A 16,785-nucleotide genomic window follows, 5' to 3' on the forward strand; every position below is an offset into this window, starting at 1 on the left:
CCTCCAGAGTTCAAAGGGTATTCGATGCGTCACACATTCTTCTCTTTCGAATGATCGAGACTCACTCCTCTTCAGACTATGGTCCAAATTGGAGCGAGCGGGTACAAGCTGCAACTACTCAGAGAGAAGGACAAGCAGTCAGGTGTGCACACCTCGTCTCTTCCCTCTCCTCTAGTCTCACTTTCTCGTGAGAGTCTATGCTTTTCCGTTATCTTGCAATTCGACATCTCCAGCGCAAACGGACCCTAGGACTCGAAAAGACAGTTGCCTATTTCAAAAGGTTCGGCATGTGAGATCGCAAAAAGGATACCCGTCGATCCTCATGCTATCGGCGGATTCTACCCAGCCAATTCATAAAGCTGTCTTCTGAACGCGCAATCAGAAAAGGCTACCGTGCTCGTACCAAGGGGCGTCCCGCATTTGTAACCTGCATATGAGAAATCAGACATGAAGCGTTTCTCGACATCAGAGCAAGCTAGGGCCAGTCCAAGGGAGCTACAGCTGTTTTTGAGAATTTGCTCGGTTCGAGAACAACCCGTACCTGTTCTGCACGAGTGCGAGAAGCTGGAGAGTGCGAATGCTAGATGAAGACTGTAGAGTCGGACGTCGCGCAGTTCAAGCCGAAATCGAGTGCGGTGTGCAGGCATGACTGACATGATCTTGTCGTCCCAGGTGCGCAAGCTAGACGCTGCAGTGGCCGAGTAGCTTTCTGTGACTATTGCGCCACTGCCGCGAAGAGCTGAAAGTCGGCTGTGATGAGCTTCGATCATTCTGCGGGCTGTCTTCCTGTCGAGAAGCCTAGCGCCGAAGGGATATCGAAGGGAAGACGGGTAAGAGACGTTTGGCGCGAAGGAGAAGAGTCGTGGCTTGTACAGTAGCGAGATCTACCCTCGATCTTGCGCATCGTTTGCCAGGGTCAGGCTCCACTTTCGCTCTTTCTCGTCTTTACGACCCAGCGCACCTGAGCAAGCCAGCTCCTTCAAGCTGTCAGTATACCCCAGGCTTTGAGCACCCCATGAGCGGGGAGAAGGCAGGCCAGACGGTGGTCCATACCTCGCGAACCTCGCATCGGTCGAACAATTGCCAGGAGCAAGGACGTTAGGTAGTCCCGAGCGACCACCGCAACTGCTTGCCGGGAGGCTCGACAGACACGTTCCGTTGTGTCCGAAGAGAGGCAAAGTGAATCTGGAGTGGAGATAGAGGTACAAGTGGCTGAGGAAGCGAGGGCGGGTAGCACGGTCCGAGATAGCTATTCCCGGCAGGTCTCTGTGATTTGTTGAGCAGTATTAGCTAAGGGTCGGGTGCCTGACACGGGTTGCTGGACATGAGCGGTAAGGGGCCAGGGGCGTTCACGTTTTGCGGCGTGCGAGCTGCCTGTAGCCGGGTTTACGGTTGAAAGGGTCAAGCAAGCGTAGAAAGCAAGCGCAGGGCTGCACGTAGTCGACTCGTAGCTGTTCAGAGTCGCAGGAGGACAGAGGAGAGCGTCATGATCAGCTGCCGCATCGCATCGATTCCATCGTCGGCGGATCTTCCACTTGAAGCACTCCCGCTACATCGCTTTCCTCTTTTTCGCAGCTCTTCGCAGGCGAGCTTGAGCCGACCACCCGCTGCTTGAGTGAATGTGCGCCTCGGAATCCTCGACCTCCACGCACGGTGCCACTTCGCGTCCTGAGAACGACAGGACGCACTCGTCGCATTCGACAATACGACAAGCTGAAGATCAGGAGACACATCGAGTCGCACGACAGCAATCGAGCTTTGAGGGTCCGGCCTTGAGCGGTTGGCGCATCTACCGAGCCGGATCGAGCACAACTCAAGTTTCCGGACGGTCGGAGCAAGGAACGTCCGCGACTCTTGAAAGCCTGCGTGAGTTGTTCCCCTTCGTCCACTCTGGGTGACGAGTTCCTGCAGGCCTGACGCATGGTGTCGACAGCTGAGAGCGTTGCAAGCCGTTGGAACGACATGATGGAAGTCGAGAAGGAGCGGTATCGTCTCGAATCAGCGACAGGGCAAGAGTCAGTAACCGCTCGTACCCAAGCAGCGGCAAATCACGGCAAAGAAGGCTGTCGGAATGCAGACGCTGCGAGCAACAAGCGAGAAAGCAAAGAATGATGCGAGCGCGAGCAAAGGCGAGAACGAGGTGCTTACGAGGACGTATCAGGCTCGTCACGCCGGTGAATCAGCAGGCTCGAGGGCTCAGCTTGACGCTTCGTAGCGATCGGTCTCCCCTATAAGAGGGATCAAGAGCGCTCCATTGCGACCATTTCCTCCCCTTGCCGTCCTTGCGCTATTCCGCCATTTCTTGTCGACAGCCGTCTCCCGGCACTCGCGCCACCTCGCTCTTGGGCTCTCGTCACTCAACAGAAGCATCAGTATCGAATTGGGCCTCGAGCGAAACGGTCCGTCCGCGTCGAATTCACGAAAGGATGTCGGAGCGATACTTTGGAAGCCTCCTCGGGAGACGCTTGCGACGACAGGTCCACGCCTCGAAGCGCGTGCAGGTACGACGGGTGGATCACTGTATCGCTGAGAGAGGTCGGAAGTTGCATGGAACATCGTCGATGGGTGGGTTCCAAGGTAGCAAGAAGGGAAACATGTAAATTCATTTCGTGGTCGACGACGACGACGCGTTTCTCGCAGTTTTTGGATTCGTTTCAGGCTTCATCGAACAAGGCGTGAGGACCTGGCATGGGCTCCAGTCTTCACTCAACTCAGCTCCAGTAGAACTATCTCGCTGAACGCCTTCTCATCCATGAGTTGCCGGGCCTTTCCGCTCTTCCTCCGCGGCCTTGCTTCATCGCGAATCCATCAGTCCAAGCAGCGCGACAGATGGCTTCCCTGAGAGAGACATCATAGGATCTGAGGCATGAATGGATTGCGTTGAACGAACGTGCATACTGACACGGAGACACCTTGTAAGCAAGAACTGCGTACGCTCACGAGTGCGAGCGAACGCCGAGAGACACCTTTGGAAGCACCGAGAATCGGAAACGAGAGAAAGAGAAGACGAGGGAAGAGATCGGTACGTGCGAATGGGAACGAGAACGAGACGGTATGTAAGGAAAGGGGACGAGCGCGCGTGCGCGAGGGCCTGATGAGATACATGGACGATGTGCAAACAAAGTGACGTCGAGAAACGAGGCGAACGACGGGAGGACAAAGAGAACAACAGAGGCTTTATAACGAAGCGACGAGTTGGACGAGTTGGCGCAAGTGCGGAGCGGTGAGCCACGCCGGGATGTAAGTCTGCGCGCAAGGTGAAGGTCAGTACTCAGCCAACAGCTGCATTCAATGCGCTAACAAGGGCGTACCTCGATTCCGGTGACTTCGCGAGGGAGGGGAGTTTCGTAGGGTCCAGCCTCTTCGACCTCGGGAGGGAGCAACAAGTGATCGTTCTTGTCTCCGGCAACAACACGTGCGTTGACAGCTCGGAGGATTTCGGGCGAGATCGGGTTTTCGTAGTCCGCGACATAGTAGTTTGCGACCAGTTCTGCGAGGATAAGCGATTCATCAGCGGAAGAACCTCGATCAGACATTGCAGCGTTAACGACTCACTCTGAATCTGGGTTGGGGTCAACATCCAGCAAACTGCGGAGAGCAACAGAGCGAGAGATCAGCAAGCGAAAGAGAGCGAGTCGGCCGAACGCAGAACTCACCATCGAAGATGATTTCGATATCGGGTAGCGAGGCCTTCTTGAGCTGCAAGAGCTTGGTGGCTTGCATGAGGTGCTCGAGCTGCAGTGTGCCCTCTGGCATGTCGTGCGCCTTGCACCATTCTTCGAGGCGGGTGATGTTGCTGATCATTGAGAGAAAATTCCTGAGTCTCTTCTTCTCGCCGGTCTGAAGCGAGTGTACTCACTATTGGATCTGCATGGCTCGCTTCCACGAAGAGAAGTTGCGGCGCATAAGGAGGTCGTTGAAGCTCGAAACTCCGATGAGCTTGAGCAGCTCGGTGATGGCCTGTTGCACCACGCTGTGCTCGACATAGTACGACTTGAGACTCTTCCAGACCTTGTTCAGGAGGTTCAGAATGTCGTCCATACTGAACGCAGGAGGTTGATTGCCTCCTACGAGGCGATTGAACAGTCGTCCTCCCGAATCGCTCGTGACGAAGCCTGGAAGCGACTGTGACTCGATCAGGGCAGGGATGACCATCTTGTGCAGGCGCTTCTTGGTCTCTTGCATCCAGGTGTGGTAAATATTGTACTCGAGTGAATCAAGGTCGTGCTTGACAATCGTCACGAGTCGCTCGTAGTCGTCCCATTCGTAGTCGCGACCGACCGCGCCATCTCCGGGTCCAATACCTTGCAAGATGTCAGACTCGGCGATGCAGACGAACGACAAAATTTCGTGCACGTTCGATAGCCAGAAGATACCGGGCACAATCACTTCATCGCCAGTGTAGCTCTGCACCAATAGTTCGGCGACATCATCAGTGAGCTTCAAATTGAGCGTGAGCAGAGGGACCTTTGGACTAACCATGACGTGCTGCTGCACGGTCTGCATGACGTTTGCAAGGAACCGCTCGCTCTCGCGCATCATGCCGTACTTCCACATTTCGTTCGTAACGAGCGAGATCAGATGCGCGGGGAAGAGCACCTCCTTCGGTGATGGAGGGGTCGAGAGATTTGGCGAAGGGATCTTGAGGTGTCGGATGATGCTGAAAAGGACGTCCTCGTCGAGCGGCTCCTCCTCTTCAAGCAAACGCATGATCTCCTCGGCAGGGTCGTCGTAGACATCGGGCAGGTACGACTTGCCACCGGGTCCAGCGCCGAGCCGTCGAACCGAGGTCTCTTGCGGGTAGGCGACAGATGCTGGTCGAGGGCCGCGTTCCCATCGGTCGTCGTCAGGAATCGCGCTGATAGCGGCGTCCGGAACACCATCACTGTGACGACGAGGACGACGCTTGCCATTCATCGGCGCGGCGAGTGCGGCAGCAGCGAGGGCGGCACCTCCGGAGAGCGCGGGAGCGGTACCGTTCTCGAGGCCACGCGTTTGACCGGTCGACATTTCAAACTTGCCTCCCTCTGGTCGTACAGCTTTCGGTGCGGCGTTGTTGGCAGCAACTTGTCGAGAAAGCTGTTCGCGCAGGGAAGCGAGTTCTTGTCGCAGGCTTGAGACCGTCGACGAATCATCGCTTGCAGCAGCGAGAGACGTCTTCAGCGTAGCGTGTTGTGCTTCGAGCTCTTCCTTCTGCTTGACAAAGTCTTGGTGCAATCGATCTATCTCGGCATCTTGCTCGGCGATCTTCTTGAGCGACTCGTCCAGCTTTGCCTCGAGCTCTCGTTTCCGCTCGGTAAGTGCCTCGAATTCGGCAAGCGACACCGTAGGCTTGTCGAGCTCGACTTGCAACGCCTTGACTTTAGTGTCTGCGTCGTCGTGCTTCGATACCCAGGATTGCAACTGTTGCTCGAGCGCTCGAAGTTTGCCTTGAAGATCCCGGTTGTCGGCAGTACGTTTCTGGAGGTTCTGAGTAAGCTCAACGACCTTGTTCTCGAGCTTGTAGGACACCTCTTTGAAGTGCACCGCCGATCGAGCTTCAGACTTGAGCACAGTCAGTTCCTTCTTCGCGTTCCGGCGACGAACGCAGGACTGGATGAGGACGACGCGTTTGCGATCCCGCGCAACCGCATTTTGGACAAGCCTGCAAGAGGAAGCCGGAGTCAGCCTTTGCAAGTCGCGTCACATGATGCAGAAGGACGAACAGGCCACGGAAGAGAGCTTGCAGAGACACGACAGCTTGCGTTTTTCGCTCTTCGGCGAACGTTCTCCGGACATGTTGACCACGAGCGACTGTAATCCGCAAAATCATCAGTTCAGCTCGCGTCTCGGGGCTGGCAGAAAGTGAACAAGCGATGACTGACGCGATTGAATGGCGACGACCGCTTGCCGAACTCGCTGGAAGCGAGCCCTCTCGAGATATCCACGCGCAGCCTTCTGAATCTGGATTGCGGCTTTTTCTTGACGCATCAACTCGACCTTCTTCCTCGCGTCCTTTCCACGCCAGAGAGCTTGCAGGCCGACAATGCTCTTCTGAAGTCGCTTGTAGTCGCGCTGAGCGGTGTATCGTCTGAAGTTCTTCTGGATGAGGGTCGTGAGCTCGTTGAGTCGGACGGTGCGGAGCTGTTCGAAACGGGCGAGGAGACCAGCACGGAAGAAGATCTTGGTGAGACCGACTTGGTACTTGTCGGCTTCCGAGATGTTCGATGAGAGAATCTCGCTGCAGAGTGAGCGGACATCGTTCGAAGCAGACAGCTTGGAAGATGGCACAAGCATGTAATAGCTATCTCGAGTGAGGAATTGTGCACTGGTCAGCGAAACAGGTTCCTTCTGGCAAGAGAGATTGAGCTACGGACCGGTCTGCGAATTCGTCGAACGTCCATCGCGTGGGGTAACCCGCGCAACTGATCTTGATCGTCTCGAGTACACCACACGCTCGCAATTGTCCGAGGACCATCGGAGGCTCGAACTCCCACGCCGCTTTCGCTTCGTTTGGTTTGATGCATCGGATGTAGTGAGCATTCGTCGAGTCGATCGTATCCATGAGACTGATCAGGGACGCTTTGAAGATCGATCCGAGAGTCGGTTTGCGCGACGAGCCTCCGCCGATCCGACCACCTCCGAGGGGTTTCGGTCCGCCGAGCGTGCTCGAGCGCTTGTCCATGATGACGGACTGCGGTCGAGCGGCGATTTTGGCCGCTTCTGCCTCGGCAACCGCAACCTTGGTAGCCTCAGCGCGGTCGAGGACCTCTTTCAGGAACGTGTTGGTCGTGTTCGAGAGAAGGGCAAGATGTTCGTCCGGAACCGTGTCTCGGTTCTTCTCGAGGAATCCCTCGGCTTCGTACGTGACATCGAGCGCGTAGTGAGCGATCGTGAAGCCGTTGTTGCCGAATCGCGGTTTCTTGAAAACCTTGGCGTTCTCGGGTTTCGTACCGACAGTCGAGTAGAGCTTTTGAACAAAATTGGCGTCCGAGCCCGAGGGCATGCGCGATTCCTCATCAAGGAGCGACAAAACTCCGAGCTTGCCTTCGATGAGGTCGATCGTGGGCTGGTTATCGGCAAAGTCGATGAAGGTCCAGTCGATCTGTTCGCGAACATATTCCTCTTGCTCGAGTTTGAAGACATGCGCATTAAACTGGCGATACGAGAGCATTCGTCAGCTGGACCGAAAGGAGATGGTGCTCAGACGGGACTTGGACAAACTTCTTGTTGGAGCTTCTCGTTAGCATAGTTGATGCAGAACTGCTCAAAGCTATTCTTCTTGAAGTGCTCGAACCCATAGATATCCTGTAGGATTCAAACACAGCTCGTCAGGAGGCGATCAGCCGCTGGTATCACTGCGATGCTTACAAGGACACCGATGAAGCTCTTGACGGAACCCTCCACCTGGTCGTTTGTCAAGCTCTCGTTTACGACCGCGACGAGCCAGTCAAAGAGGCTCGCGTAGATGTGTTTCGCGACCGAGTCTTTGACAATGTTGGCTTGGGCCGCATTCAGGCTCGTCACGATCTTGTCGGTGCGAGTAACGATCTGCTTCTTGAGAATCCATTTCTTGAATTCGCTCTTGTCGATACCGAGGAGCTGAGTCGCAAGCGTGAGAGAAGTGTCTTCGTCGTCAAGCAGGGCGTCGGTGCGAGTCGCTCGAATCTGCATGTTGCCGAGGTGGAGGAGAGCCGCGAGAAGCTTGAAGATCTGCCACTGGCGTTCGACTGTAATGCCGACTGTACTGAGCGCTTTCTGCGTCGTAGCAAATTCAGCCGCATCGTCGACACCCGGAATGGTCGTCGCATTGGGTCCTCCCTGGTTCAGGAAAGTGAATGCCGACGGCGAATCAAGGCCGAGCGACTTGCGCTCCGACGAAGGTGCACCGGCGAGCAGTTGATAGAAGATGTGGTAATTCCGCTCCGTTTCGGGTTGGTAGACGAGACGCGAGCGTTCGAGAAGGTACGTGCGGATTCGTGCACCGACGATCGTTTGAGCGCCGTCAAAGAGAATCTAGTCGACAGTCATGAAAACATAAGAAGCTGTTACAAACGAGTCAAACGGAATGGCTCACCTCGATGTATTTTCCGAAGCGTGAAGAATTGTCGTTACGGGTAGTTTTCGCGTTACCGAACGCTTCCATGATCGGGTTGGTTGCCAAGATCTGCTCTTCGACTTCGCTCATACCACTTGATGTCGTCTGGTATGAAGGCATGATTCGGGATGAGCTTCATCTGCCGGTCATGATGGTAGAAGATCAGGACGCACCTTTTTCTTGCCCGGTCGGCTCGAGTCTTCGACGGTGGCAAAGTACCGCATGATGTACTTGGCACTGACAGTCTTGCCTGCTCCCGACTCTCCACTGACAATGATGGTTTGGTTCCCACCCGGTTCTCCAGCCGTGCCGACCATGCAGCGGTACGCTTCTTCCGCGATCGCGAACAAGTGGGGTTCGAGGTCACCTTTCCGGCGGCCCGAGTAGGCCTGCACGATCGAGTGGTCGTACACCGACAGTTTAGAGAACGGGTTGACCGCGACGAGGACAATACCCGAATATGTGTAAATCGACCGCAGCGAGTAGCGGTGCAAGATGGTATGCAAGACTGATAAATTCGATAACGTCAGTCATCAATGATCCGACATGATGGAAGGTGTGAAAACTGACCGGCAGGCTCATTGAGATACGACAAGTTGGTAAGGTCCTCGGTAGATTCGAGTAGAGGTGGGTTGCGCAGAGGCGGAAGCACGTCGAGTGGATTCGCAGGATTGGCGGCTTCCAGTGCAGACAATGCGACCGTGACGCTCGATTCCTAGTGGAAACAAGACGCGCCGAGAAGCGGAACGCGGGTCAGCCAAATGAACGACAACTGTCCTGGGTCCGAGCAGGTCTTGTCCAGCCGTTCGCAAGGTGCACGATGTGCAGCAGGTCAGGCTGTGTTCCATCCCGGCTGAGCAGATGCGAGCAAGAGTCGAACGGGACATCGTGCCGACTCGTTCAACCGCTGCGAGCACCGGCGCGTGCAGATATGCACCTCGGCACCTGCCGCCCGCCCCCTTCCTTGCCACACTGTTACCAGCATGGACACCAGCATGCCCGGGAGCAGTACCTTTGGTCCGCGGGGCGTGGTACGCGCTGGCACTGCTCGCGCCTGCTCGAAGCGAGGGATCGACGTTCGACACGAGCGCAAGAATGTCGACTCACTTTGCCCTTGTCGTCGACAAAGTCGAGTTTGACTTGGTCGCCTTGGATCGTACTCGCCGTGACGTGTCCCGAGATCCATCCTTGCTCCTTGTCCGGGAACCAGACCTTGGCGTCGGGCGAGTAGGCGTCGACGAGCGAGGACGAACTGCTCATCTCGACTCGTGCGGCGGCGCGTGATTCGCAGTGGACGCTCGCAGAGGGTTTGTTGGATCAGTTGACGCGTCCCGCACGCTGACTGAAGCGATTGTATGTCGAGGGTGAGGAGTGAAAGGTTGCGAGTGCAACGCGCGCGTCGATCAATTCGAACCTCCGTGGCCTATGTCGTGTCCGCTCAGATTCTCCGACAGCGCGTTAGCCTTTGCCAAGAGTCGTACAATCTGCCATTTAGGCCGTCATATGACACGCGCCCGTGAACAGTTGGGCAAGCGCGCGGTTACCGCTTGTCCTCTCGCGCGTGGCACGAGCCTCGAACTCGATATTGCGATTGGCAGTTCCTAAGTAACTTTTAAAAGATTTGAACGCGTCTCAGGACTTGGTTCATAAGTAGCCAATCAGTCTCGAGACCGGTTTGCTGGAATGTAAGCTGGCTAGGTTGTCAACACTATGGCTACAGAGAAAAGACGACATGACAGGAGAACACAGTGAGGAAGAGGGAAGAGGGAGGGTATTGACGGAAACGGACAAACGACAACCAAAGCTGTACAACCGAGGAGAACGACGGGAACGACGGAAGAGTAACGAATCTGAGACCGAATGAGGCGAGAGGGAAACTTGACGACGCGAGGCCAAAAAACTGTACACGGCGGTGAATCGGGAGAGAGGGGAATACTGAATGCAGGGACTATTGGTATGCGCAAACGAGGAATCGAAATCGACAGTGGGAGCGAGAAAGTGAGAGAGTGGATGGATGCGATGGCAGGGTCGGAACGGGGTCTCGTTCCATTTTTGGTGACTTGGTGGTTTGGATATGCTGCGAGTCGAGGGCTCAGAAGTCAGCACCGTAGTTTGCTTGCTTGGATGGGACCGATGCAGGACGCAACTCACCTAACACAAGAACCTCTCGTTCAGTTTCGCAATTTCCGAGCAGAGGAAGCTCCACCCGAGACGATTGCTACGCTTGAGGCCAGGCAGGGACAAGGTCTCGAGCTGCCTGTCGTTCTTGCTACTTGTCCCGTCCTGCTCGAGAAGGGTCGCCTCAAATGCATGCAGTGCTGACATGAACGGGAGGTTGGGCTAGACGAGTTTAGGTAGCCAAGCTGTCAGTTTTCGATTTCGCTAAGCAAAGCAAAGCAGTCAAGTGGAACTCACCTGAATGAGAATGTTGAGGCGTCGGCTTCTCGTGAGCAGGTACGCCGAAACGAGGTCGAGTCTGAGCTCTTGCATGAGATACGCGATTACGATACTCGCGCTGCGGCTGACTCCGACCTTGCAGTGCACGAGGACCTTGCCTCCGCAGCGATGTGCGTCTGCGATGAACGCAATCGCTTCGTCGATGTGAGGTTGGATCGAATCGATCCCGTCGTCGCCGAAGTTCTTGACATCGAGAACAGAAATGTTGCCGAGACGTTCCTCAAGCCACAACGAGTTTTGTACTCGGGCCCCGGCTTGATTGTTGCCGGTGAAGGGTTTGCTGAACGAGAATCCAGGGCGGTTTGGCGGCGTGAGAGCCGATTCACCGAGCGAGACGACGTGAGTGATTCCGATCTCTTTGAGCATGAGCGCATTCGAAGCGTGGTTCAGGTTGCCGAGGTACAGGTGCGGCAAGATACGACTCGGGAAATGGCCTTCAAAGGTAGGGCCGAAAAACCACGGGTCGTGTGCGGGCGAAGAGAGACGCATCTCTGGACGTTCCGGCAGTGAAAGAGGTTTGCGAGCGGTAGCGAGAGGGTCTTCCGTCGAGTCAACGAACCTGCGGTGGGGAACGAGTTAGCCTTCATGCGTAGAGCTTCTGCGCAAACAGGTCGTCGGACTAACCCAGAATCGCTGCGCTCCATCCCGACGCTCTCGCCCTGGCTGTTCTGCCACTCGATCGCCCTGTCTTCTTCTTCGTCCTCTCGCGCGAGGATGTCCTTGACGCGCTGTTCGAGCTTGAGAACGGTCTCCTTGTCGGTCGGGTAGACGAAGAAACTCCTCTCGCAATCTTCCTGCAGGTAGAGGTAGGCTTGAGCGGCGGCACAGCGTTGAGAGACCATGACGTATGTGATCGCGAGGAGTGACGTCTCGGTGTAGCCATCGGGACAGTGCAGGAGGACTCGTCGCGGAAGTCGGTTCGTATGATACAGAGGGCAAGCTTGGTCGCGGATCCACAGTGCAAGATCGACAACCTTGTGCACGTAGGCAGTACGAGCACGATGCGAGCTGCCAAGCGCCATCGGACTCGAGAGCGCTTCGAGGTGAATCACGTCTTCCAGCTGCGGGCGGAGGATCGTCGTCTTTGCTTCGTACACTTCCTCGCCTTGAAGAAGCCTCTCGACTTCTTCATACGCTTGTCCTTGTTCTTGCAAGAGGTCGAGCGCATGCTCAACCCTGCCGAGGAGGTCCGACGAATGGAGCGCAGCGTTGTCGTGGGACTCGATGCAAACCGCGAACGAGTTTGGGTTGCCGTCGCTGAGCAAGCTCGACGTCGAGTCGCGCGAGAGGCTGCGAGAGTGAACCGGTGCTTTTGGCACATCCGCCGTGTTGCCAAGCTGCGAGCATCAAGGCGATTATGAGTTTCTTATCAAAAAGAGCGGAAATAGCGAGCTCGAACTCACCCAAACATTCTGTCCGATCAGGCTCGCCTGAGTAAGCGCCGACATCTCATGCTTCTCGCGATCGAAAAAGTTGACATAGTTCCGAGGGAAGCCGCTGGCATCCAACGCGACAAGCTCCGGGTGTTGAGCTTCGAATACAGAGAAAGGCTCTGCACAAGTGCGGTTCCAGTCAGAATGGGAGCGACAAGGGAATCTATTGGAAGAGCGCACCAGAAATGATGAACACGTTGTATTCGAGCCCGTTTCCGCGCTGTTTCGAGCGCTCGAGGTCGATCGCTTCCCTCGCTCGGCGAGCCGTCTCGACTACGCTCTCGTCAACTCCTTGCTCGCCGTACACGACAATGTCGCTGATCGTAGCGTATTTGGCAGCTTGCAGCGCAAAGTGGCGCAAGTTGACCTGAGCCGCGAGCTTTGGGATTGCGAACGAGGTCAATCCGGTTGCGGGATCGGTTTCGAGGATCTGGGACGCGTCGTACGACGATACGAGGCGAGCGCTCGGCGCGGCGGGTGGGGGAGACGCCGAGGAGGAGCGGTCCGAGGAAGACGAGGATGACGACGAGGACGGGTTGCTCGACGCGGACGAAGCCCACGAGGCGAACGACGCTGTCAATTTGCGGCGGAACAAGCCCTCCGTTCCGTTCGAGGGACTTGCACGTGAGACGGGCGGTGCCTTGATCGTGGTGAGACCGCGGAAGCTGTTTGCGCACGAGAGTTAAAACGAGTAAGTAATTCAGCATCGGCCGCAAGCGGGAGGGGGACTCGTCGCGTACTGGGGAGTCTTGGCCGCCTTGCCAGGCGCGAAGCCAAAGTATCTCGCAGCAGCCGAGTCTGGCACGTCGGCGCCTCCGTGACTCCACGGGAACAGCTCCTTCTCGTTCAGCTTGGCCTTCGAGTCGCGCTCGTGCAGTTCGGCGTACTCGGCTGCCGACAGGACTCGAATCTGTGGTGCATGGCTCGAGTTTGAGTAGAGCGGGTAGGCCGAGGGGTCGACTTGCAGCCCAGCAGCTCGCGACGCGTGTGCCGACGAGCTCCGTGAGGGGAAGGCGCGGCGCGACGAAGGTTGCTGGTGGAGAGTCGCGTCGATCGGGTGCGACTCGTGTACAGGTTGCGGGAAGATAGTGTCAAGCGAAGGGAAAAACGGCGTTGAAGCCAAGGGAGAAGACGCGGCGACGGCAGCCGGAGCAGGGACAGGGGCAGGGGCAGGGCATGCGTGACGAGACGCTTGGGGGTGCATTTGGACCGACATGGTCGAGTACGATGTCCGCTGAGCTTGAATCTGCACCAGGCAGTGGCTTGCGTCGTTGAAGTCGGAGGAAAAGCGAGGGAGCGAAGGAGAGCGAGAAGAAAGGAGGAGCGCGCGCGTGAGGCAGACGTTCTCACTTCTCACCCGCACGCCCGCACGCGCCGCGCCGCGAAGTTTCAGTCAACATCGCCCGTGAGCTCGTCACACGCAAACCTGTCACTTTGCCTGCTCTACAGCCGGCGCCTAATCGTCACGGCTCTATCGTCACACCTCGACCGCGCCCTTCGGCAACGTGGATCTTGACTCTGGCGACAGACGCGTCACGACATTCACCGTGCACGTGCGCACGCGCAATACTGTACTTCGAGATGGGCGGTCGCTTCGCCCGGAGCTCACGCGTTTCGACCAGAGCACTGAGAGACATTTGTCCGTTTCTGTGAACTCCTGAGACGCGTTTATGGCTCAAGGCCGCGATGGGAGAGATGGGTAAGTGTTCACAGGAAGAGCTGCAACGCGCCCTCTTGCGGTGAGTTTGTTAGGTCGAATTACACGATGCAGCATATAATGAAGGATGGAAGGTAACGCGGACACGTCAAACCGACATGCGGGGTGAAACAGCCTCAAAGAGAGGAGAGCCTACTCTCATTTGAGCTTCTTTGCCTCCTGAAGAGCCTTCTCTCTTCTGTACTTTGTCACCTCGACACCAGTCTTGTTCTGTAGGCGTTTGAAGAGAGCCGGCCGGTATCCCAGGAAGAACAGAACCTCGAGCCATACGAAGAAAACCGCCAGTACGAGCGATTGAAGTAACGAATCGAGCAGGGCCGGAGCCCGACCTTCGAACTACAGACGGGAGCGAGAATACGAAACTGCATTAGCGCGATGGCACCTGTGTACGCATTGATAAGCGAGGAAGCGCACCTTGCCGTGACCAATGAATTGGGCGATCCAGCTCGCAACAAAGCCGAACGCGGCATACTTCATCGCTTGGTCGTGGTGCGTCGAATAGAGAACGTTCGACAAGTGGCCGAACGAGAGCAACATGGGGGCATACAGAAGCTGTACGAGAGCGAGCGAGGATCCGATCAACCGTGCGCAAAATGGATGAGAAGCCAGAGAGGAACGTACGCCAGCCAAAGGTTCGAGCAGGATGAAGTACGTGGCATTTGCAGCGGCGTACAGAAAGGGGAAGGTGAGGTCAATCTTGGTAGAGCCGAGTGGTAGCGAAGCGAACGAAGTGGCAGCGCCAGGAATTCCGTGAGTCAAGACGAGTGCGGTAAAGAGGATGGTCGGTACACAGAAGATGTGGATGAGCACATTGGTTGAATTGGTATGGTAGGACGCCTGCTCGCATGGGCCAAGTTCGGTCGGTCAAAAGGCAAGTGGGGGGATAAGAGTGCAGCCTCACGCAACGATAGGAAACTCACGTAGAACGTAAACTGCCTCTCAAAGTCCAACAAGTTCGGCATGGCTGAGCTGTCGCCAGGCCGGAGTGTGGAGAGTGCGATAGAGCGAGGAGAGAGCCTCGGCAATAAATTCGAAATTCCGGACGCGGCTTTCATCGTCGCCGACGACCATGATTCCTCGAGTGATTCAAAGTTGGACAAAAGGCGCAACGCTGGGGTCCAGCACGCCTGCGCTGACAAGGACCGCATCCCGATTCACGCGATCTCGACGGAATCCAACTCATCAACCTGCGTCATCGCCTCGCTCGCCTCCTCGACGAGACCTACCAGCGATCCCAGCAGCACAATCCACCGAGCTGTCAATTCTGGGTCCACCTGTTAGCCGGATTCCGGCCCAAGTTCCGCATGACTCCCATGGAGTGCTCGATCTCGCGACCGGAGACTGGTCCGTTCGCATCAAGCAGCTCCTGTCCCAGCCTGCAATCGTCGTGGCACGACAGATCGAGTTCATGAACATCTTTCTCGGCTTCGAGCAGGCCAACAAAGTACGTTGCATCCGAAACCCCTTAGGCCACTTCCTCCGAGCTGACCCATGTCGGGCTGCAGTACCAGCTCCTTTCCCCCGAAGGAGAGCTCCTCGGATACCTGCTCGAGGAAGAAGCTGGCGTAGGAAGCGCCCTTAAGCGACAATTCCTGCGCACTCATCGACCGTTCCGCGCGACTGTCCTTTCCCCGGAAGGTCAAGTCCTGCTTACCATTCATCGTCCCTTCACGCTCATCAATTCTCGCATCTATGTGTCAACCCCCGCCTCGGATCTTGCAACGACTGCGCAGGACGCGAAGCGCGAAATGGAACAGGTCGAGAAGGCCGGCACTCTCGCTGATCAGGGTGGTCAGAGTATCCTCATTGGCGAAGCGCAGCAGGTCTGGAATCTCCTACGGAGAAAATACGAGACATTTGTCAAGCGCGACGGCGAGATGGTCCAATTCGGCAACATCGATTCGGGCTTTCTCGCTTGGGACTTTTCGGTCCAGGACGAGCAGGGCCGAGTGGTTGCTTCGATTAATCGGTGAGCCTAAACTCCCGACGCGCAGAGTCGGATTGCTGTTGCTGAATCGCTCCTTGGTCTCGCTTGAAGTAATTTTACCGGGTTCGCGCGCGAGCTGTTCGCCGATGTCGGACAATATGTGATCCGGTTCGAAGGAGTTGTTGACGAGTTAAACCCACAAATCGAATCGCCCACGACTGCTGGCGCTATCGCACCTCCTCCATCCAAATCGACCTCGATCACCTCTGCTTCGTCTGAAACACCTTCGACTTCAACCGCGCTGGTTCCAGCTCCGGCCGACACCCCTTCGATTCCGCTTGACCACCGAGCTACGTTGCTCGCGACCGCCGTCTCGATCGATTTCGACTTCTTCTCGCGACATTCTGGAGCGGGAGGGATCGGGATTGGAGGATTCATGCCCATCCCAATTCCCATGGGAGGATTCGGCGGCGGCGGCGGCGAAGCGGGTGCAGAAGCCGGTGCTGGAGAAGTCGCAGACATCGAGCGGGAAGCGCGACAAGGAGAGATTGGGTCAGGTACACCGTACGGAACGAACGATGGCAGGACTCTGCCGAGCAGCGAAGATGTCGAGCGAGATCGAGAGGCAAGGTGGCCAGATCGAGATGGTAACGAAATGGGAGGATGGGGTTCAACAGAAGACGAGCCTATGCAAGATCCATGGGCGCAAGAACCGAGCCAGGAGGAAGGAGGAACTTGGGGCTGGAATGACCTGTTCGACGGAGACGAATAGACCGGATTCTTTCGTTGTTGTTGTAAGACCAGATGCTGCAACATGCGCACCTTTCTGTTACCTAATTAGATGTGTAGCCCTATCGGAATGGTCACGATACGCATAATAGCAAGCAAGCGAATCAGGGATAAGCGAAACTGATCAGGAATAAAACAAGTCAACTCTGGTCAAGTCGGGCTTATGGCCTCCACCGCGTCCAGCTTGGCACCGTCTGATGATCGGACATCAGGACGTCCAGCAGTATCAGCCTGCGCGCGCTTGGGAGAGCAAGCGTGTCAGGATCTGCATTTCAAGGGTTTCCGGACTCTAGATTAGCCGAAGCTGAGCAGCTCGGGGATCAGTAAACTCATCCTCATACAGGCTCCTTCCAATATTGTTGACAAAGCCGCTCGAAATAGGCTA

At 56.3% G+C, this 16,785-nt stretch overlaps 4 protein-coding genes across 4 annotated transcripts; 1 reads left to right on the forward strand and 3 right to left on the reverse strand.

Moving 5' to 3' along the window:
* Positions 1 to 3,177: 3,177 nt before the first annotated feature.
* On the reverse strand, positions 3,178 to 9,337 carry MYO2 (myosin 2; the record flags this gene model as incomplete). The annotated part of the gene is made up of 15 exons (XM_076678965.1): positions 3,178 to 3,246; positions 3,312 to 3,490; positions 3,556 to 3,588; positions 3,657 to 3,796; positions 3,860 to 4,407; positions 4,480 to 5,644; positions 5,706 to 5,793; positions 5,865 to 6,283; positions 6,357 to 7,135; positions 7,204 to 7,287; positions 7,351 to 7,995; positions 8,057 to 8,182; positions 8,251 to 8,585; positions 8,648 to 8,792; positions 9,185 to 9,337. 15 exons carry the CDS (start codon positions 9,335 to 9,337, stop codon positions 3,178 to 3,180), a joined length of 4,908 nt encoding a protein of 1,635 aa, XP_076533962.1.
* Positions 9,338 to 10,228: 891 nt separating this feature from the next.
* On the reverse strand, positions 10,229 to 13,183 carry PPS1 (tyrosine/serine/threonine protein phosphatase PPS1; the record flags this gene model as incomplete). The annotated part of the gene is made up of 6 exons (XM_076678966.1): positions 10,229 to 10,417; positions 10,493 to 11,093; positions 11,159 to 11,871; positions 11,938 to 12,086; positions 12,148 to 12,632; positions 12,708 to 13,183. The coding sequence occupies 6 exons, from the start codon at positions 13,181 to 13,183 to the stop codon at positions 10,229 to 10,231; spliced, it is 2,613 nt and encodes an 870-aa protein (XP_076533963.1).
* Positions 13,184 to 13,822: 639 nt separating this feature from the next.
* MPO1 (2-hydroxy-palmitic acid dioxygenase MPO1) lies at positions 13,823 to 14,646 on the reverse strand (the record flags this gene model as incomplete). The annotated part of the gene is made up of 4 exons (XM_076678967.1): positions 13,823 to 14,020; positions 14,099 to 14,236; positions 14,306 to 14,521; positions 14,605 to 14,646. 4 exons carry the CDS (start codon positions 14,644 to 14,646, stop codon positions 13,823 to 13,825), a joined length of 594 nt encoding a protein of 197 aa, XP_076533964.1.
* A 107-nt stretch (positions 14,647 to 14,753) lies between these two features.
* AIM25 (Aim25p) lies at positions 14,754 to 16,383 on the forward strand (the record flags this gene model as incomplete). Its single annotated transcript, XM_076678968.1, has 3 exons — positions 14,754 to 15,128; positions 15,190 to 15,653; positions 15,723 to 16,383. The coding sequence occupies 3 exons, from the start codon at positions 14,754 to 14,756 to the stop codon at positions 16,381 to 16,383; spliced, it is 1,500 nt and encodes a 499-aa protein (XP_076533965.1).
* Positions 16,384 to 16,785: the final 402 nt, after the last annotated feature.

Source organism: Sporobolomyces koalae (assembly GCF_050403365.1).
Source record: "Sporobolomyces koalae JCM15063 DNA, S_koalae_JCM15063T_v1_ctg18, whole genome shotgun sequence".
In the NCBI taxonomy this organism is placed as follows: domain Eukaryota; kingdom Fungi; phylum Basidiomycota; class Microbotryomycetes; order Sporidiobolales; family Sporidiobolaceae; genus Sporobolomyces; species Sporobolomyces koalae.